Here is a 23,653-nt window from a genome sequence, read left to right as displayed (position 1 = left end):
GAGCCAGCAAGAGCCGTCCCCCTCCACGCATGCGCAGAGGCTCTGACCATAGCCAGTGCATGCGCAGACACACTAAATATCTCCATGGCTGCGGGCCTCTGCGCATGGCTGCGGGCCTCTGTGCATGGGCACCACAGGCCTTGGGCCTATAAGTACTACAGGATTTGGTTGATCCTTCCGAGAGCTGCCGGAGACCCCTTCACTTGAATTTACAAATCACTATTTGATTGACCTTATTCAAGAACTGGTTTTTATATTTTTTCTTTTCGTATTCATGTTTGTTTGTATATTATTGTTTCATATGTTATAGAATTGGTTCAATGAATATATCCCACAGGATATAATCCCTTCACTTAATATCACTAACTGTATATACAGGAATTCACTGAGCTATAGGACTTTAGTGTTTGGTGCTACTATATCTGTTGTGTGTGCGTGTGTGTGTGTGCATGCAGCGACGAAGTTTAGTCCACAGGACAATAAGAAATTACATATATTTTGTGTAGCTACCTGCTAAACTGAGTATAACTTGACTAGGTTGGCAGGATTGAATCATGTTTTGATCAAAAGATGCAAACAAATGACTCCTTTGTTACACAGACTTGGGTTCTCAATGTAAAGATGTCACAAGTATATTTTAGCCCAAATTGGTAGGAGCGAAGGATCTGTTTTGTTTAAAGGGAGGAGTGCAGGTAATATGTATTATCTTCCATAGTTTAAGCTGTGCAATAGTGGATTTGAAGCAGCGGCTCCCTCCATTGATCTCTTCCCTTTAATCTGGGTCTGAACCTGGTGGTTTCCTCTTGTAGGACTGTGAATGGAGATCATGTTTCCAGACAAAAGTTATTATTTCATAGCAGAGCATTTGCCCTTAATTGAGATGGCCACTATGCAGATTCCAGGCTCTGAGCCAATCAGGAACAATGACCTCCTATACTTCCTTCTCTCAGTCAAATTAATCTACTGAAAGACACTATGACATTTTGGACTTCAATATGTTCCGAACTAGGGGATTTCCAGCGCTAGGATACAAATCGTACCATACAAATTCAAGCAATGTAAAACAAACAACAACGAAACACAGAAAGGGGATATCGTACAACCACCTCCTAACTTCTTTAGAATCCTAATAACATTTTTAGAATTCATAAATTATCGTTATTATTCAATAATAAAAATACACCTTTTACTCAGAATGAAGAAGTCATATTTATGCTTCATAGCAAGCCATCAGCCAAAACCTTCAAACTCAAAACATTGCTATTGTTTAATTTGTTTGGGAAACATGGTCTTTAAAGTGACTTCAAATGTCTTTTTCCGTATTTTATAAATAATATAGTAAAAATAAATCTCTTTGCCAGCCAGTTGCCAAGGCACTGAATATTAAAGCACAAGAAACTTACCCTGTGAATGTGACTATGTTCTTACACATTACCAATTTTCAGTCATTTCCTCATATTGTCCCTCTATGCTGTGAAGACATCTTCCCCCTTTATTTGAATAGAGCTGAATTGAATAGAGCAGGCGTTACAGGATATTGATTAGGGCCTGTCTCTCTTAATCCTTTTCTCGATCTACAGTACTCCATGTTGGAGAAGAGATCAACTTTTCAAAATGAATGGGACTCCAATCTCTGGTTTGGGAAAGCAGATTCACAGCATATTGAATAGAAGTATAGATTTCCATATTCATATCATGAGATTGGAACATTTTCACACCATAAAACTTTCGCAATACATTTTCTCCCCAGCTGTACCTTATTTTTACATCTCATAATTAATGAAGGATTTGTTAGGCTCCATATGCTGTGTGTGAAACTGGAATCACAATAACACTAATATGGTACTAACAAAAAAGCTACACCTTTTTAAAGATATTTTACTTTCATACATTTAATTCAAAGTACTGTAGGTCATTCAGTTCATGCTGAATGTGGGTTTCAGATCCTTCATGATAAATAGTATTTGTCACCAAGCTTATAACTATATGGAAAAATCAGAGCTGAGTATAGCTTGGCAGGTTTAGAAAGAATAGTCTCTAAATTGCACACACAGATTAATATTCTTGTATCAGAATGTTTTGAACAATTAAACCCAATACCATTTGATTGTTTCAACAAAAGGATCCTCATTTAGTGCTTGTGTCATGCAGAAACTGACACCTTTTTTATTGTTTTATATAAATAGATCTATTCTTGATGATCCAACCTAGAAACCTTTGAAAATGTGAGCTTAACTGTGCATGTAGTCCTTCAAAGAGGTGATAAACAGCATTAAATGTAATGTTTTGGCATTGCCTTGTAATTACTTATGTTACTATTGGAGAATCACTAAAATGATGCAAAACGTACAATGAAGAAATGTTTTCGGTTTTAATTGTGATTAATCAGGGCAAATAACTGGGAGAGCGAGAACCTTCCTCAAATAACATATGGAGAACGTCTGTGATCAAAAAGGAGCACACCTTAGATACCTTGGAGATATCCTAATGAAATATAAATGACTCGCACCTCCTAAAAGATTCCCATAAGACCTATACTGAGAAACCTAAGGCACCTTGTGATGAAGGGGGTACTAGTGTCTGTCCCAACAGGATACGAACCCACAACCTCTGCTATTCAGGGCAGCAGATCCAGTATTGAACTCTCAGATGCTCTAAAGTATGCTGTGACAGGGGAGCAATCCAGCATCTGAGATAGTTAGATGCTAGATCTCTTGCCCTAAATAGCAAATGTTGTGGGTACTGATCCTGTTGGGACTGGACACTGGTACCTCATTGATTACAAGGGGCTTTAGGCTTGTCAATATGTCTTATGGAAATATTTTAGGAGGTATTGGGTGTGGGTCATTTATATATGCTAATGAAATATGCAAAGTATATCTCCAAGGTTGTGTAAGGCAGGGGAGCGCAAACATTTCCTTCTGCGCCCCCCATGTCTGCGTGCTCCGGAGCTCGCGCCCCCCCTCCTACCTGGCATCTGCGTCAAATGACGCTCCGGGGTCAGGTCACGTGACCCGCGGCGTCATTTGACGCTGCGTTGCCATGGAGACACGTCACAGCGTCTGAATCCCGGTACGTTTTATTGTTCTAGAGGCTTCACGCGATTGCCCAGCATTTAATTTAAATGCCCGAGGGAAGAGCGCGGGACCTCTGCAACCGCCCGCGGCCCCCCAAACAAATCTCCCGCCCCCAGGGGGGCATGCCCCCCAGTTTGCGCACCCGTGGTATGAGGTGTGCTTCTTTTTGAGCACAGATGTTTCTCCACATGTTATTTGGAGCGGGGATATAAATAGCATTTGGGAGTCTACTAAAACTCTCTTCCTGTTTGTGATGATTTGTTTCCAATATTCCTAGCAGTTTGAGCTGTAAACTGTAACAATATATACCTAGTAATATCAGGATACATTGTAACCGAGTTACACTGATTGAAGGATTGATTGAAACTGAAAGGCAGCCATTATGTTAGGCACACAATGAGGATTTTTACAGATTTATAACAGAAGCCCCAAACGGCTGTCAGTTTAGGTAAGTGTAGAATCTATATATTGTCACATGCTTTACATATGGGTGAACGTTATGTTATTTGCTTTCGCACATAGGCGTTATAATTAACCGAATTGTGCAAACAAATCATAACAGAAAGGGTAATAAAGGCACAACTCAAATAGGGCAAAACATAAGTTATATATTTATTGAGAGGCCGGTATTTCGATTTGCAGGGGATCATCGGGGCCTTCGGAAACACTGTTTGTGTTGGGCCTTTATAATTACATTTGTTATTGCATAGGTTACTATAATATGAATTAATCTTGTCTTGTAAAATATTTATGATATGCGTAATTTGATGAGAAAAAAAGGAAAGTCCATAATTATAGGATTCCTACAGGGGTTTATTTATTAAATTACAATAGTCATAGTTACCATCTCCAATACAGTACATTCTAAGCTGACTGTGACTAAAATAATTGTAATTTGTAGAAATGTACTATTATAATTACAATTGGTTCATTGAATTAAAGAACTATCATTTACTTTGTTGCAAACAGAATTTGTATACACTAAGAACTTTTTTTTTTTAATAACCGTTTGTTCCCTGATAACGTGTAAATTTCACAAAGCAAAAATAATATCATGTTTTGTTACTGGTCATATTTCTCTTTTTAAAGGAGTATATGTGTATGCACATATACCGAAGTGTGTGTATGTGTATATCCTATATAGCAGGGTGCCCCGCTGGTGCGGTCGCGGCTGACAGTGGAGGCAGGAACAAGTGCGGGCGGCACAGCGGGGAGTATGAAGCAGCGAGCGGCTCGCCGGAGGCTCCCTCTGCAGGGCGCTGCCATTTTTCAACTGATCGCATGCGCTGTTTCTCGCGCATGTGCAAAGTGTTAGGCGCGTGAGGTGGCCATTAGGGAAGTATGGCTCCACGGGGACTACAAGCCCCATAATGCAATGGGGCTGCAACATCCTGTGTTGTGCGAATCAGCCAATAGGGCTGGAGCATTCCCTGCACCAGAGAGAGGATACATGTGGCGTGCTGCAGACCATTCCAGTCGGAGCTGGGACAAGGTCAGGATTGGAGGTATGTGTAGGTGTCTGTTTCACCTGCACTAGGCTATAGACCCCCTGTTAGGCCTCAGCTTGGTCCCGAATCCCCTAAGCTTGTGGTTGCTGCAGGGACAGGCCCATAGGTAGGGACACAACTCTGTAGAACCATAGCAAAGGGATCAAGATAGGATGCGGCTGAATCCTGTTCTCAGGTGGTCTGGGACCAGACACCAAGGACCACAGAGACTCTTGAGGTGGTAACATACGCGCGGGACATGCCCAACGTAGAGGCGGAGGCTGTGCCGAGGACATCCGTGGATCCTATTTTACACAATGCACCTGGCAGTTACCCAACTCCTCACATGCAACAACAAACACTTTAGTGGGCAGCACTGTACCACACATTGGGTGGGAAATTAACTTGTGGACACCAGGGTACTTTGGGGACTGTGACTCCAGGGAGGGATGGAGTATTGCAGAGTACGGCCATGCGTGGCCTGGTTGGAGGGATCTATCTGTGTGTTCTTTATATTCTATGTAGTAAACTGTTATTGCATGGAGTCCCTGTAACGGGGTCATTCCACAAAGTGGAATCCTGTACAGGTGGAGGCGCTACTGAACCACAACTCGGGTACACCCCAGGTACCCAGCATTGGAGGCTCAGGTTTCCTGGGGGTGGGGGAAAGTGCGCTATATATACAGTTGTGTGAAAAAGAAAGTACACCGTCTTTGATTTCTATGGTTTAACATATCAGGACATAACAATCTGTTCCTTAGCAGGTCTTAAAATTAGGTAAATACAACCTCAGATGAACAACAACACATGACATATCACACCGTGTCATGATTTATTTAACAAAAATAAAGCCAAAATGGAGAAGCCATGTTTGAAAAACTAAGTATACCTTATGATTCAATAGCTTGTAGAACCACCTTTTGCAGCAATAACTTGAAGTAATTGTTTTCTGTATGACTTCATCAGTCTCTCACATCATTGTGGAGGAATTTTGGCTCACTCTTCTTTACAACATTGCTTCAGTTCATTGAGGTTTGTGGACATTTGTTTATGAACAGCTCTCTTAAGGTCCAGCCACAGCATTTCAATCGGGTTGAGGTCTGGACTTTGACTGGGCCATTGCAACACCTTTATTATTTTCTTTTTCAGCCATTCTGTTGTAGATTTGATGGTGTGCTTGGGATCATTGTCCTGTTGCATGACCCAATTTTGGCCAAGCTTTAGCTGTTAGACAGATGGCCTCACATTTGACTCTAGAATACTTTGGTATACAGAGGAGTTCATAGTCGACTCAATGACTGCAAGGTTCCCAGGTCCTGTGGCTGCAAAACAGGCCCAAATCACCACCCCTCCACCACCGTGCTTGACAGTTGGTATGAGGTGTTTGTGCTTATATGCTGTGTTTGGTTTTTGCCAAACGTGGCGCTGTGCATTATGGCCAAACATCTCCACTTTGGTCTCATCAAGGACATTGTTCCAGAAGTCTTGTGGTTTGTTCAGATGCAACTTTGCAAACCTAAGCTGTGCTGCCATGTTCTTTTTAGAGCATTGTTTCCCAACTCCAGTCCTCAGGGAACCCCAACAAGTCAGGTCTTAAGGATATCCCTGCTCCAGCACAGGTGGGGTAGAGAAGAAGAAGCAGGCACACGGTCTTAATCAGCAGTGAAAAGGGTTTAATGTGCCAAGAAATCCAACGTTTCGGCAGTAATACTGCCTTTCTTAAGGTGTAGGCTACCAGATACCAGTGAACAGCATATATTTATACATATACCCCCCTTGGTACTCGCCCCTCCATGCTCAGCCTCAGAGTCACGACATTAACGCCCACGTGATGACGTCAGCGCGCCTGCGTGGCGCTTCGTGATGACGTCAGACATCGTGGTGCTGGTCCCCGGTAGCAGAGCACTGAGCTGCTCTGGGAGGAAATCACTGCCACACCACACACCAGGATGTCGACGCCCCCGTGATGAGATGACGTCAGCCGTCGGGGGAGGGGGGTGGAATAGGAGAGGGAGGGCAGGTCTCTACCAGTGCAGTACTCACATGTGCTGTGCTAGAGACATGGAAACACAGTCTGAGCAGGGAGGACTGAGATCCCAATACATCACCCTGTAAGTGCAAATAAACAAAAACAAATCAAGCATATGTGACATGTATACAAACACCATATACCTGTGTAATAAAAAAACAATAAGCTGCAGATGACTCTACCCTGATGGACTATAAAGCCCTAAGTATATAGTAACAAAAAAAGAGCAGTACATCACAAAACTATTAAAGCATACATCTATAGAGGGGCAGGGAAGAGGAAGGGGGGGAAGGGGAAAACAAGGGCAGGGGGGGATAAACTGCAGCAGGGTGGGGGGGAAGGGAAGGCAAGAAGGGTGGGATGTAGGGCAATCTCCCACACTAGATAGAAGCGTAGTCCATGGAAGGTACCAGATCACGCGTGCCTGTAAAAAGATAGAATTATCTTCTGTTAAGGAAACACCTCAAATTCTGGTGTTCATTAAGTGCTGTTCCATTACTGGTGTTAAGAGCGTGGATCCAGAAGGCTTCCCGTCTCAGTAGAAATGTCTCCCTGTCAGGAGTGCCTTGCCTGGACGTTACTGATTAGATTCCCATAACGCGCAGAGATGCCACATTATGATTGTGTTCCACACAGTGCTGCACTAGCACAGAGAGGGATCCGTACTTTTTCTAATGACACTTTTATGCTATATGAATCTAGTTTTTTAAGCATTCTTATGGGTTTTCCCAAGTAGAGAAAACCACATGGGCACTTTATTATGTACACAATGAAATCTGATCTACATGTCATTTTATCCTTGATTTTAATTTCTTTAACACTGTTCGGGTGGCAGAATATATTGCCAGTAATAAGGCTATTGCATATCGAACAGCTCAAACACCTAAAGTTAACCGGCCTGCCTCCCATCAGAAAATGAGGGGTTTTGTAGTTACTCTCATTGTCTGCATGTATCAGGCTGTCTGCCAAGTTCCTCCCTCTTTTAAAGGCAACCATAGGTGGTGCACAGCAACTTGCAGAAAGGATGTCATCATTTTGTAAGATATGCCAATGTTTTAAAATGGTAGATTTTACAAAACCACCAGCTTGACTATAAGTAGTCGTGAATACAAGTCTGTCTGCACAGGTGGGTCAATCATCAGCCCAGTCATTTTGACTGAGCCACCTGTGATGGAGTAGGGATATCCTTAAGACCTGACCTGTTGGGGTTCCCTGAGGACTGGAGTTGGGAAACAATGTTTTAGAGAGAAGAGGCTTTCTCCTGGCAACCCTTCCAAACAAGCCATACTTGTTCAGTCTTTTTCTAATTGTACTGTCATGAACTTTAACATTTAAAATGCTAACTGGGCCTGTAGAGTCTGAGATGTAACTTTTTTTTGCAATTTCTCTGAGCATTGCACGGTCTGACCTTGGGGTGAATTTGCTGGGACGTCCACTCCTGGGAAGATTGGCAATTGTCTTGAATGTTTTCCACTTTTGAATAATCTTTCTCACTGTAGAATGATGTACTTTAAATTGTTTGGAAATTGCCTTAAAACCCTTCCCAGGTTGATGGGCAGCAACAATTGCTTCTCTAAGATCATTGCTGATGTCTTTCCTCCTTCTCGTTGTGTTGACACACACCTGAATGCTCCATACCAGCAAACTGCTAAAACTTCGGCTTTTATAGAGGTGGTCACACTTGCTGATGATCAATTAGTCAAGGGCATTTGATTAGCAGCACCTGTCTGCTACTTGGCATCTTAATTTCTATGGAAGCAGTAAGGGTGTACTTAGTTTTTCACACAAAGCTTCTCCATTTTGTCTTTATTTTTGTTAAATAAATCATGACACAGTGTAATATGTCATGTGTTGTTGTTCATCTGAGGTTGTATTTACCTTATTTAAGACCTGCTAAGGAACAGATGATTGTTATTATGTCCTGATATGTAAAACCATAGAATTCAAAGAGGGTGTACTTTCTTTTTCACACAACTGTGAAAAAGAATTCAAAGAGGGTGTACTTTCTTTTTCACACAACTTATTTTAAGACCTGCTAAGGAACAGATGATTGTTATTATGTCCTGATATGTAAAAGCATAGAATTCAAAGAGGGTGTACTTTCTTTTTCACACAACTGTGTGTGTGTATGTGTGTATATATAAATATATATATATATATACAGTGCTCGACAAACCCGGTCGCCCACTCGCCAGGTGCGAACGGAAATTGGCCCGTGGCCAGCTACTTTTCCCCCCTGCTCTGCGCAAATTTTAAAAAAATTAAAAAAAAAAAATAACAAAAAAAATATCCTCCTGGCTGATTGGCCAATTGGTCGTGACGCGGAATGGAGCCCTTCTCTGCAGGGGTAATGGCTTCTCCTCGCGCGCGCGGTCCGTCTCCGTCTCCTGCCCGCGCTTCCCTCCTCATCCCCTCCAGTCTCCGCTCCTGTCGGGCAAGAAATGACAGCAGGGGATTTCTCCCCCCATCTCCCCCCCCCCTGCCCCGCTTGCCCTCCGGTTCTGCTCCTGTCCCTGTGGCTGCTCGCGCGGGGCAGGAGATGACAGTGGGCGATGTTCCCCCGTCCCGGTTGCCCTACGGTCCCCGCTTTCCCCCAGTGGCTGCTCCCGATGCCAGCAGGGGTGTTCCCCTCGGTCCCCGTGGCTGTCTCCGCTTCCCCACCCCCCCACAAATTTAAAAAAATAAATAAATAACAAAACAAAATATCTTCCTGGCTGATTGGCCGTGACGCGGTCGTGACGCGGAATGGAGCCCTTCTCTGCAGGGGTAAGTAATGGCTGCTCCTCGCGTGCGCGGTCCCTGTCTCCTGCTCGCGCTTCCCTTCTCATCCCCTCAGTCTCCGCTCCTGTCCCCGTGGCTGCTCGCGCGGGGCAGGAGATGACGGCAGGGGATTTCCCCCCCACCCACTCCCCGGTCCCGCTTGCCCTCCGGTTCCGCTCCTGTCCCCGTGGCTGCTCGCGTGGGGCAGGAGATGACAGCGGGGAATGTTCCCCCCCCCCCCCAAACCTGCTTCCCCTTTGGTCTCCGCTCCTGTCCCCGTGGCTGCTCGCGCGAGGCAGGGGATTTCCCCCCCCTGTCCCGCTTGCCCTCCGGTTCCACAGAGTGTGTATGTATGAGAGAGAGTGGTGTGTGTGTGTGTGTATGTATGAGAGAGAGTGGTGTGTGTGTGTGTGTGTGTGTGTGTGTGTGACACCAAAGGTACCCCCCACCCCACCCAGTCAGTCATCCCCCCACCCCACCCAGTCAGTCATCCCCCCACCCCACCCAGTCATCCCCCCACCCAGTCAGTCATCCCCCCACCCCACCCAGTCAGTCATCCCCCCATCCCACCCAGTCAGTCATCCCCCCATCCCACCCAGTCATCCCCCCATCCCACCCAGTCAGTCATCCCCCCACCCCACCCAGTCATCCCCCCACCCAGTCAGTCATCCCCCCACCCCACCCAGTCAGTCATCCCCCCATCCCACCCAGTCAGTCATCCCCCCATCCCACCCAGTCATCCCCCCATCCCACCCAGTCAGTCATCCCCCCACCCCACCCAGTCAGTCATACTCCCCCCCACCCAGTCAGTCATACTCCCCCCCACCCAGTCAGTCATACCCCCCCAGTCAGTCATACCCCCCCACCCAGTCATACCCCCCACCCAGTAAGTCATACCCCCCCCACCCAGTCAGTCATACCCCCTCAGTCAGTCATACCCCCCACCCAGTCTGTCATACCCCCCCACCCAGTCAGTCATACCCCCCCACCCAGTCAGTCATAACCCCCCCCACCCAGTCAGTCATACCCCCCACCCAGTCAGTCATACCCCGCCCACCCAGTCAATCATACCCCCCCACCAAGTCAAACATACCCCCCCACCCAGTCAGTCATACCCCCCCCCCACCCAGTCAGTCATACCCCCTCAGTCAGTCATACCCCCCACCCAGTCAGTCATACCCCCCACCCAGTCAGTCATACCCCCCCACCCAGTCAGTCATACCCCCCCACCCAGTCAGTCATAACCCCCCCACCCAGTCAGTCATACCCCCCACCCAGTCATACCCCCCCACCCAGTCAATCATACCCCCCCACCAAGTCAAACATACCCCACCCAGTCAGTCATCCCACCCCCCTGCCCAGTCACCCCACCCAGTCAGACAGTCAGTAATCCCCACCCAGTCAGTCAGTAATCCCCACCCAATCACCCACCCAGTCACCCCACCCAATCACCCACCCAGTCACCCCACCCAATCACCCACCCAGTCACCCCATCACCCCACCCAGTCACCCCATCACCCCACCCAGTCACCCCATCACCCCACCCAGTCACCCCATCCCCCCACAGTCACCCTCTCTCCGTCTCTCACCCTCTCTCTCTCCCTCTGTCTCTCCCTCTCTCTCTCCCTCTCTCTCTCCCTCTCTCTCTCCCTCTCACCCTCTCTCTCACCCTCTCTCCATCTCTCTCTCACCCTCTCTCGGTCTCTCTCTCACCCTCTCTCCGTCCTCTCTCACCCTCTCTCCGTCTCTCTCTCACCCTCTCTCCGTCTCTCTCTCACCCTCTCTCCGTCTCTCTCTCACCCTCTCTCCGTCTCTCTCTCACCCTCTCTCCGTCTCTCTCTCACCCTCTCTCCGTCTCTCTCTCCGTCTCTCTCACCCTCTCTCCGTCTCTCTCTCACCCTCTCTCTCTCTCTCTGTCTCACCCTCTCTCTGTCTCACCCTCTCTCTGTCTCACCCTCTCTCTGTCTCAAAATCTGGATCTGGATATTTTATTTACCCTGTATATCTTAACTGCCCTATACTACACCGAAATAACCTATACTGCTTTCTTCCAGATCTGACTCAAGCTTCACACAGAAGACATTGGAATCCCCCGTAACCCAGAAGACAGGTAGGGAACACATCCCCTCCAATGTATAACATTGTGGGAATGAGGTACCTGGACATTGAGGGTCTGCGGATCAGGTAAGATCCCAGGTGGGATTGCTGCTTTAAACATTCTGAAGCGGGGGCATCCAGGCACTAGTTAAGGGGTGCAGGAAACTAGTCATTCACATCTGGCTTTTTTTTCTAGATTCGACATTTATACACACACATACACACACACAAAACAAGGACTAATTGTAGTATAATGTAATACAATAAATAAACTTATGTCAAAAACGAATGTTCTTACTAGAAATTTATTACATTTATTTCATTTATGGTTTTTTTTAAATGCGGGGCTGGGGGCGGGATTAGAGGCGGGGTTGGGGGCGGGACTAGAGGCGGGACTAGGTGGCGAGTAGATTTTTTGGTTCGGCGAGTAGATTTTTGGGTGATTTGTCAAGCACTGTATATATATATATATATATATATATAACAAGAAAAAAAGAAGCAAAGCTGCGCCTCTGCTGATGGTAGGTTAATAAACAATTGAACTAGCTGGATAAGTCAACAATGTATAGGGGGTTATGGTAATTATATAAGATAACTAACATAAAAAATGAAATATAAAAATAAAAATAAAAATGTAAATATTAGTAAAATATAAAAATTATGAATGGAACCCCAAACCTAGCAATAAACCTGTAAACCATACAAATGATAAACATTCAATTCTACATATATATGTGTCCAAAAATGGGAAAAAGAGTGTAAAAACCAGTCCTCAGAATAGTCCAATAGATGGTAAGTTCTGGTGTAGAGGGTCTCCGGCTGCTCTCAAAGTGGACAAACCAAATCCACAGGGAATCTAGAAGAAAAAGGGGAAGAGAGAGCGCACGCCCATAGCGTAAAATAGTACAATTTAATGAGGGGGAGGGGAAAAGGGGGGATAAGAATTGCACTTACAAAGGTACAATATAAACAAGCATATTGTGATATATAATCACCACCATCCGGTCATAACTGCAGTGTCTTTGTCTTGGCAGTCCCAGGATGATGTCCCGATCAGAGTCCAGGGTAAATGATCTCTTCTCTGCCTGTATAGGAGTCCTCTAAAGCAGCTCCGAGTTTGGAAGCCTCTGCAGCATCCGCGCGGGTGAATCAGTCCCAGCGCGTGGTGATGACGTCAATGTCCCTGCGTCTGCCGTGATGACGCTCCCTTATATGGAGCGTCATCACGGCAGACGCAGGGACATTGACGTCATCACCACGCGCTGGGACTGATTCACCCGCGCGGATGCTGCAGAGGCTTCCAAACTCGGAGCTGCTTTAGAGGACTCCTTTACAGGCAGAGAAGAGATCATTTACCCTGGACTCTGATCGGGACATCATCCTGGGACTGCCAATACAAAGACACTGCAGTTATGACCGGATGGTGGTGATTATATATCACAATATGCTTGTTTATATTGTACCTTTGTAAGTGCAATTCTTATCCCCCCTTTTCCCCTCCCCCTCATTAAATTGTACTATTTTACGCTATGGGCGTGCGCTCTCTCTTCCCCTTTTTCTTATATATATATATATATATATATATATATATATATATATATATATATATATATATATATATATATATATATATATACACACACAGTGGTCGACAAATCACCAAAAAATCTACTCGCCGAACAAAAAAATCTACTCGCCACCTAGTACCACACGTGTGCTGCTTGGGCCAATAGGAGCTCGCCACGATGTTAAATCCACTCGCCCGGGGCGAGCAAATGTATAGGTTTGTCGAACACTGTATATATATATATATATATATATATATATATATATATATATATATATTATTCTCGCACTTTCCCCACAAGGGAGTCGGGGCCTACTGAGGGTAATCTGACCTAGTACAGGGGTCACAGACCCCTGCACACATACACGCATGTGTGCGTGGCCGCAGCCTAATACGTTACCACATACTAAACTCCTTGAGGTAGAGAGATTGAAATGCGAGCATTTCCATGTTATTGCTAGAACACCCTCGGATGAATTTAGATTTTTCTACTTAAACTTATTCTTTTTAAGCTCAAAATGTTGCTTCTGTGACAAGATCAGGCAAACCTTTTGTGGGTGTATCTTATCTCCCCCTCATCAATCTTTTGTGACATTTATGGCTGGAAGAGAATGATTTTAAACCCAAATTAATCTGAGAGTATAAAATACCTCATATCTTTCTCCCTGTAACTCCTAGAATAATGCTTCCCTCATAATGGCATTCAGATGGTTTTAATGCACATGTGGATATCTGTCTTGACAGGGTTCATTTTAATTTTGATGGGGAAATAAATATGACATGCAGTACAGATACCCTTTCATATTTACTGTGTTTCTGCTCTATATCTTATTTAATTGTGGTTTGTGTCAGTTAGAATTATTGTCCCCTTTGTAAATCTGTGAGGATATGAAAGTGTCCTTTCTGTCACGTCAGCTGGCCAGAGTGTTCCCAGGAATTGTTATGATATCTCTTTAAAGATACCCGGGATAGATAAAGTCAAATCTCTGGTACATCTGTACCCTATCACTTCACTTATAAACATATTGCTTTTCATTCTTTTATTGGCCCATTAATGCAGACACCATGACGACCAAGGTTTTTCCCTCATAGGAGATATAGAAAAAAGAGGTAACCCCTTGGTTGCTGTATTAACACAACTTAATTGGTTAAAGACTTTATTGTGACAAGGTTATTCATTGAAGTGCAAAAGTGCCAATCACATAGTTTGTAGTACCAAAGGTCATACAGCTCGATTGACTTGCCTTGCAATTTCCATGTACTGTAGTACTGCCCGATCAGCACTTTTGCAGCTTTAAAAATAAATAAATGGTTCTTCCACAAATGTGAAACAATACAAACTGCAAAGTCATTAGTCTCAAATTCTACATATGTTGTTTCTCCCTTCTGTGCCATTGTACCTGTGTTTTAAAGCAGCACTCCAGGGGACACAATACTAACACTGTGTGAGTTAAACTCATATAGGCTTCTTGGGGATTGCTGCTTTAAAGGTTAACACTAATACAAAAATACTTGAGCCGGTAATATAAATTGTCAGGGTTACGGTCTTTATTTAATGCGGTCTTGTCTTTTCTACACAGTTTAATGACATTGGGTGCTTTGAGACTGTGTGGCAAGTCAAGTTTTACAACTACCACAAAAGAGATCACTGTCAGTGGGGAAACAGCTTCAGCAGCATTGAATACGAGTGTAAACCCAATGAAACGCGCAGTCTGATGTGGATCAACAAAGAGATGTTCCACTGAAGGTTCAGGAAGTCAATGATGCTGGACAATCTTCTGAGGAAGCTACTTTAACCAGTGGAAAGCTTATGAAAAAGCAGCCACAGTAAATAACATATCACAAGCTACACCTTTGACTTCAATACCCATGTTGATGTTTATTTAAAATGAAATAATATGGTATATGTTTTTTTTTTTAATTATTATTTGTATATGGTTTATGTTGCTGAATATGTATTTTGTAAATACAGTTGCGTAATCTGTGTAATAGCCAATAAGCAATGTACCTCCTGGTAGAAAGCTACTACTTAGGTAATATTTGGTTTTAAATAAGATAAATTGTGGAATAAAGTGAAAGTAGATTCTGTTTTCAAAATAGTCTGCTTTTATTTTTATTTACTTTTTTTTTTTTTAATGACTAGGTTTGTGTTTTGGTAAAATGTATCATTTCTATATTTTGCAATCTGTGTCGTGTGTATTTCTTCATGGGGGGGGGGGGGGGGGGGGAGTGCCTAATGGTGTGCCTTGCAAATGGTGTCAGTGGCCTAAATTATCATTTTATTCCTTTCTTCTTTTTATACCTCTTTACCCAGTGATTATTATTCTGTTCAGTCATGAAATGAATACTACACTAGAGGAAAGATTATCCTATAGGAACTAGATCAATTACACATCCACTACAGAACAACACAGGGACGCTCTAATGAGGGGTTTCATGCAGTAGTCAAGTCATCACTATGCAGCACAGTGCTGTGTACTTAGTTTTAATTGTAACTTTATTGGAAATAAAAACAATCATCAAACTGGCTTATTGTCACATGGCTGTTCCCTGGACATGGCTGAAATCCTTCTCTTCTCAACTATCTCTGCTGTTGACTCGCGTAGTAAAGTGACCCAACCTCTACATACAGACATAGGTGGGAGGCACAGGGACCCTGCACATAAATACACAGGGGATGTGGGACCCTGTTTACAGACAGCCAGATAAGAGACATGGGTTGATGGAAACAAAAGTGTTATGAGAGGCATAATTAAGCACCCCCCTGTTACTTGGGATAGTCTCTGATATTCACTAGTGAGAGGTATAGTTATTATTATTTTTCGCAGGTAAAAATGTCATCATCCATAGTAAACTATATTTACTGCTTAGGTATAGTCATAATCCTGAAGAGTAGAATAGTGAGGTCCTCATCCAAGGTCAGGGCAGGAGAAGGCAGGATAACCGTGGTCACTGCTCCAGGGCCAGGACTGGAGAAGGCAGACTAATAGGGGTCACAGTTCCGAGGTCAGGGCTGGAGAAGGCAGAATTGTCGAGGCTTGATAGTTTGGCAACAGGCAAGGACACAGCTTCCAGCAGGAGTCAAAGAAAACAGAACCTTGCACAGGCAAGGAAGACAGGGGGAATTAAGCCTTATAAAGGGAGCAGGCAGGTGCAGGCAATATATCCAGAATGAGGCTGACTTCCTGCCTCAGCAGCCATGTTGGTTGATCCTTATACTTCCCTTGAACTGTCCAATAAACAAGCCTTCCAACAAGAGATAGAACAATGGCACATAGAGAGAGAGAACCCAGAAAGGTAAAGTTCCAGGTAAAGAACAATAAGGCAAGAAAAAAGGGGGGGATGGGGGAGCACTGGTGAAAATCTGATAAATAACCTAAAAAAGGTTGTAAAATGCTCTATGTCAATCTCAAGGGTTTTGAGGGTGTAGAATAAATTTTAACACTCACACGGCCTTGTGCGAATGCTGTCGCATAAAGGTATCTTTTGGGCTCACTTTTCCTTCTTCTCTTTTTCTTCTTGCGTCTCCTTTCTGTCTTCTGGATACTTTCGCCGCCTTGCGTCTGTAATTTCTTTCTCCTACTTCTTTGATGTTCGTCACACCCTCGGAATAAAAATACACACAAAATGTATGAGCAAACTGTGATTTTATCAGGAAGATATCAGGATGTAGAGCAAGAATATAAATAAAACACTCACACGGGCATGTGTGCGTGCGCTCTAGGGGATGGTCTCTTAGTCTTTATGGGGCAGTCCCGCTTCTTAATGGGAAGTAAACGCTCTAAAAACAGAAGGTTAAAAGGCCACCTCAGTTTAAAGGCAGAAATAAAATAAAATGTTACTACTCACACGGCCAAGTGTGAGTGCACACTTGGAAATGGTATCTTTTAGTTCTCCTTCTAGGTCCCAGCTGGGAGAGGTCCACTGGTGCTAAACGTGGGTCTTCACCCCCCCCCCCCCCCCTAATAGGGTCAAAAAGGTATGAGCCCGATAAATACAAGGCTAAAGTCTTTATTGAATGGACAGTACAACAACAGAACACAGCTAACTCAGTCCGTGAGTCACTCTGTGGAAAAGTAAAAAAGCCAGTCTTTGGGAAATCGAGCAGGGCTTGTGGTGCTCGAACATCAAAGAAGTAGGAGAAAGAAATTACAGACGCAAGGCGGCGAAAGTATCCAGAAGACAGAAAGGAGACGCAAGAAGAAAAAGAGAAGAAGGAAAAGTGAGCCCAAAAGATACCTTTATGCGACAGCATTCGCACAAGGCCGTGTGAGTGTTAAAATTTATTCTACACCCTCAAAACCCTTGAGATTGACATAGAGCATTTTACAACCTTTTTTAGGTTATTTATCAGATTTTCACCAGTGCTCCCCCATCCCCCCCTTTTTTCTTGTCTCATTTGTTGAAGGATCCTGGGTAGATCCTTTATTGGGGTTTTTTGAGTCACAGGTGGAAAAGAAGCAGAGGGACACCTTGCCTACTACCAAGGTTGTTATATCCCCCTTTCACTATACCTACCATCTTCCTAGGTAGCGCCCGGGTTTTTGTTCTCCAAAGAACAATAAGGCACATAAATGAACGCAGTGAGTGTAAAAGCACAATAATGACAAGTTACATTGTTACATAGTCTTGTCAGTGTTTCATTACAGTTTGTTTTGGGAAATCCAGTTTTCAAGTCTCGAAAATCAGATTGAATTAAGTGTCTAAGGTGAGAGGGTCGAGGGCTGCGTGCATATAAGATTGTGTCATCCGCATACATGTGAATTGAAGCTCCCTTACAAGCTGGAGGTAGATCATTAATGAAGACTGAAAAGATTAGGGGCCCCAGAACAGAACCTTGCGGGACACTGCAGGTGATGTCCAAGGACTTGGAGTTAGGGCTCGAGAGGCATTGGAGGCATTTTGGATTTTTTTGAGAGGTATTTTTTCATCCAGCTCACTAGGGAACCTTTCCTTTCTCCTTGCCTGGCACTCTGCTGCTCTTTTTTTCTGCTGCTGTTTTGGGTGATTACTGGCTGGACTTCTGCAGAGCTCAGCACTCTGCTTGCACTTTGCCTACCACCACAACAGAACCCCCTCTTGTTTTTTCCAGGGGGTATTCTGACTTTAAAATGCTAAGGAGTCTCCCCTCTAGCTGTGCCTACTCCTCTGGTGCCTTTTCTTTTTTTGCAGATTATTGCCGTTTTGGCTGTGGTTTGGCAGGGCCTCTACATAACTCAGGCTGCTGCTGCTCTACCTGGCACTATACCAGAAGTCTGTATTATATTTTAAAACAGTCTGCACTATGTTTCTCTTGTGATTGCACTCCTCTAACATAAGGTACATATATACATGTAGCCCCCCTTTGTGACTACTTTTTAAGTTAATGGGTTCACTGTGTGGGCTCACTAAGTTTACTCGCCTTCCCATCATGTGATATTGCTACTCCACAGTATGTCTTTTGACCAGTGATGTCAACATAGGGAGCTAGAAGGATATATATATATATATATATATATATATATATATATATATAGCTCCTCTCCATGTTCTATAAACAGGTTCTTGAGAGTTCAGATTGGGGCTTCACCATGAGTCCTGTAAAAAGGTTTGTGTGTATAGATGAATGTATGTAGATGTGTCCTGTCACCCGTTGTTGTTTTCAGTTAGGGAACATGTACCCCTTTAAGTTAGCACCAGTAGTATGGGTTGGAGATTGTTCTCAGTATTGAACGGGAGGATGCATGCTTTTAGTAAGGAGCTCTCAGTGTTGGTAACTCTGGAGTGTGTTTGGATCGGCCCAACAGGAAAGTGCCTAGTGCAATTCTGATCAGATATGTATGGAAGAAGTATGCAGTACACAGTAGCACGTTCCTCATTCAGTATCCTGAAGTGTATTCCAGAGAGGTCCATTTAACATGGGGCATCACTAACTCTATGCAATTTAACTCATACTGTGGGTAACAAGCCAAGTACCTCCCCAGCGTAAGAATGAAAGCTACAAAGGGGATGACATCCATAACATAATTTGTCACGTTATCAGTAGTGAATATGTATATATATATATATATATATATTTATAAGAAAAAAAGAAGAAAGAAAAAGCGCCCGATCCTAGTGTAAATTCAGATTTAAAGGTTTTAATTAACATGAACAGACGATTGCCAACTCACACTTTGTCAGTTTAAAATAAGCAATTTATGGGACAAGCCCATGCACCACGCTGACGTCCAAGTTTCAGAAGTCTTCCATCTGCATACAAATGTGGCTGCTGTGAATCACGTGGGTCACGTAGTACAGGAAACTACGGTGGCCAAGCAGCTCAAGCTCCAGAGCACAGACGTCAGTTCCTGCATCCTGCTACTCGATCGGTGGGTGATTGAATACAGCCAGAAACATCTACCATCCCTGCAGAGGAGAAAGGTTGTACCGGCAGCATATCCCACAGCAGGGCTGATTCACAGCAGCCTCATTTGTATGCAGATGGAAGACTTCTGAAACTTGGACGTCAGCGTGGTGCATGGGCTTGTCCCATAAATTGCTTATTTTAAACTGACAAAGTGTGAGTTGGCAATCGTCTGTTCATGTTAATTAAAACCTTTAAATCTGAATTTACACTAGGATCGGGCGCTTTTTCTTTCTTCTTTTTTTCTTAGGTATCTTTGGGAGGTTGGTGATCCCAAAAATTAAGCTGCCCAGGACTTCTAATTCATTTTTAAGGATTTGTATGGACATCATTTTATATTGATTATATATTTTTGTCAACAATACAAAAGAGACTTACACACAATTTTTATAGGTATTTTTTCTTTTTTTATTGTTCTTGTTGCCAACATACATTTTTTATATTTTTCATTTTTTATATATTTTTTCATAATTTTGTTCATTCATTTTTTATATTGCAATTTGCTTGGTTTCCTGCTAATCTAGAAACATTGTCTTATATCTGTGCTGGGTGTATCATCCTGCAGTGTGAGGTCTGTTTTGCAGGGTTATAGGTGTATGCTAATAAGGGCGCTGTCTTTTATTTTCAATGTATATATATATATATATATATCCCGAGGAAGTCATTCACGTGACGAAACGCGTCATGACGTAGTGATGCACAACGTGAAGGAGCGGATCAAAGTGCTGAGAGTTGACTCCATCCCTGAGAGTAGAGGCGGTGTATCGGTGATGCCGGTGAAACAATCATCACATAGTTGGCATCGGGTAAACCAAGGAGCCCTGCTGTGGACCTCAACTATTCCAGATGAGTTCAGCACCTTCTATTGAGGCTCCCATTACCGGTCATCCTGTACAGATCCCTCTAGCCCCTACAATGGTGATCTGGTGTTCATAGGCATGGAATTGGCATTTGAGATTGCTCTATGTGGTACTCCGCCCAGTAAAATCACTGTTCTAGGAATCCCACGCCATGAGTCACCACACAATTTCCTCCTGTAGCAAAGGGGTAGAAATCTTTCATCCACACAGCAGTGGCCCTTCTAAGGTAAGGAGCATTTTTCCCTCACTAGAAAACAATAAAGGTGACCATACTCTTAAACACACAGTTGCACATATATGACCAACACATAGGGTGAGACCCCCTACTCTGGTTCCACCTGGGATCTAGGGGCTAGAATCCTCTACTCCCACTATTTATGCCTAATAGTGACATCATGGCTCACCATGCCTACAGAGGGAGTGGTTTAGATTCTTCAGTGTCATACTACACCAGGTGACAGCGTGGGCGTGGCTAAGCTTCTATTGAGCTTTTTTTGGCAAAAAATATTGGAAAGGTCACAGTATTTTGCAACAGCCCATATACTTAACCCTTAACATGAAAACAGTATCCCAATAGGGTTATATATATATATAACAAAAAACAATGAAGTAGCGCCTCTAATATATCCTGAACAAAGGCTATTATAATGAAAAACTGATTAACCCTACCATGAATGTGTCTAGTGGGGTGGTATGTTGATGGCCAATAGCAATACTAAAAACCTGTCATCTCAGAGGAGATAAGGTAGTACATATATTATTTAGTAAACAGAATACTATTTAATAAAGATATAAAATAAACAGTTATAATAAAAAACTCAATATGTATGAAATCAATGAAAAGTATAAAAATGATAAAATGAAAAAATCTTTAAAAAACCTCTGAAAAAACAGTCCCGTTTCAAAAGCAATGACATCCAAGTGTTTGCAGCCCGTTTCAAAGGGATCACTACTCCCTAAATAAATCTGTGAAAAAAAGAAAAAGACACAGGCGCACACTAGTGCATTAACGTAATAATATAAAATTTATAGAACTTAAAATCATACAAATGCCCACTCACAAGAGTACTGAATGTCTGAGATTGGCTCTCATGTGCCAGCACCGCTGTCCGGTTCAAAGCAATAGCGTCCTCACGTGTCTCTCCTCCGTTTGACTGGATAGCCGGAAGTGAAGTATTTCCAAATTGGTGTCCAGTGTATGGAGTCCCTCCGGGAACCAGCAACTCCAGGATCTTTGTGCCGGCAACAATACCACGAGCGAACAGGAACCAGCGTCGCACTTCCAACCGTACCAATGTTCATAGGCAAATGACGGCCTCAATTAGACCACGCCCTACGCGTTTCGTCATCTATGATGACTTCATCAGGGCTACCCACTAGGCGCCCCTTCATAGTATTTATAGGGAGGTACTTGCATACATTAAATAATCAATCACATATTTAATTAACCATTAAACAATTTCAATCATATAATATTATGAGGACCCAATTGAGTTATTAAAAAAGAAGTCCAAAAAATAGGACACAGAAGGATATCGCATTAGATTTGAATTGAATAGTTGAAAGACTTTTAACAATAGATCAACTGTATTTAATATATTTAGCCATCAATTTGATAGCTGTTAATCATAATCGCTAATGAGAGAGAAGGATTTTAAAAAAGAAAAAGGGGTTTGAAGAGTTAAAAAGAATAAATGTATATGCATGAATATATAGAAAAATAATTCTTACAGTACCTGCATCATATATAAATTCAATATATAACGCAGATCTCAATTGATAACCAGAGTCTAAATGACATCAGGTTTTTCTATTTAATAAGACCCATAGCTTTTCAGAATCTGGAGAAGATATTTACTTATAACCATAAAAATACTGTAATAGTATATTTAGCCCAACTACAAATAGCCACATAACTAAACCATATTTTCTAACCCACAAAATATATATAGTGAACATACCTAGTGTCATACATCAAAACCTCAGTGTGAATACCAGGTTTTATTGATTCCAATGGGGAGCAAGAGGAGCAGCAGCAGATGAATTTGAAGCAAGAACAGAAGAAAAACATGGCTAGCTTGTGTAATATATGGTGCAAATAATGTGTATGTATATAATGGTGTAAATGTATATATGAGAACAACAAAAAAATATGTGTTAATGTTTTAAATATTATGTGATATTATAACTAGTGAATGAATGAATGTGATAATGATGATGTCAGGATGTATATTGTGTGTGACTGTGATACTAAAATTAAAGGTAATCTAGATGTGTGATGTATGGAAATTTAATATACTAAAAGTGAATTATGTAAATGTACTAAATGATATGAAAATAAAATGTAACTATAATAACTAATAGGTGACTATATGTGTATTAAATGTGATAACTATGTTTATAAAATGAAACTAATTTAATAAAGACCATTTGTGAACAAAAACCAGAGACACTAATATGGATGATAATACCATCCTATAGATAACCACTAATATCATATGGTCATATGTCTGGTCAGTAAGGGTCTCTGTTTATATATACATCAATTAATCATGTATAATCAAAAATAAATTTTATTATTGTTACATGAATGGGATATTAGTGGTTATCTATAGGATGGTATTATCATCCATATTAGTGTCATATTATGGAAAACCATAAGAAAGAAAAAGAAGGAATGGGCAAAGGAAGGAAAAGGGAGGGTAAAAGGAAAGAAATATGGGGAATGGAAATAATACCTAAAATATATGATAAATATAACATAGTGCAAATACTAATAGGGGCATAGATATATATACCACACTACAAAATTAAATGACTGTCATAATATAGTAAGTGTATAACAAAAGAGAGAGGAGACATATAAAGGTATCAAGAACGGTGGTGGCCACACAAGCGAAGCAGATATCACCTAAATAAAAAATGTAAATATATAATAAGTGAATAAAATATATATATATTTTTTGTAATAACATATCAAGTCAAGATAAGGGGAGAAATATTGAATTGATTATTCAAACAAGTGTGGCGGGTGTGAGTCCCTACGAAGGGAACGAAGTACATCGCTCAAACCAGACCTCCGCAAGGACACACAGCAACGACACACAAACATGAAACAAACCATTAGACTACTGTACTAATATCAATTTTGTCATTGAGACCATCCGGATACAATGTACCAAGTACATATATCCAGTACGTCTCTCTGACACATAATTTTTTGAACCTATCACCCTCCGACAAGGAGGGTGAAATGGACTCGATTCCAATGATGGACAAAGAGCAGGGATCTTTATTGTGTATTGAGTCATAATGACGAGATAAGCTATGTGACTGAAGACCATGTTTTATGTTTCTACGGTGTTCGAGAAATCTCATACTTAGAGCTCTC

At 42.5% G+C, this 23,653-nt stretch overlaps 1 protein-coding gene across 2 annotated transcripts in view; it reads left to right on the top strand.

Moving 5' to 3' along the window:
- Positions 1-23,653, top strand: part of PLEK (pleckstrin) — a 121,959-nt gene that overhangs the window by 8,795 nt on the left and 89,511 nt on the right. The window contains exon 3 of one of the 2 annotated variants that reach the window (XM_075596088.1): positions 14,598-15,114. The exons of the other annotated variant lie outside the window; for it this stretch is intronic. Coding sequence (XP_075452203.1) covers positions 14,598-14,762 — 165 coding nt within the window. The 3' untranslated portion in view covers positions 14,763-15,114. Of the gene's footprint in view, positions 1-14,597; positions 15,115-23,653 lie in introns of those variants that run through there. 2 annotated transcript variants of the gene reach the window in all.

This window comes from Ascaphus truei, chromosome 4 (assembly GCF_040206685.1).
Source record: "Ascaphus truei isolate aAscTru1 chromosome 4, aAscTru1.hap1, whole genome shotgun sequence".
In the NCBI taxonomy this organism is placed as follows: domain Eukaryota; kingdom Metazoa; phylum Chordata; class Amphibia; order Anura; family Ascaphidae; genus Ascaphus; species Ascaphus truei.
Note: the sequence above shows the minus strand (reverse complement) of the source record. Positions and strands in the feature narration are given on the sequence as shown.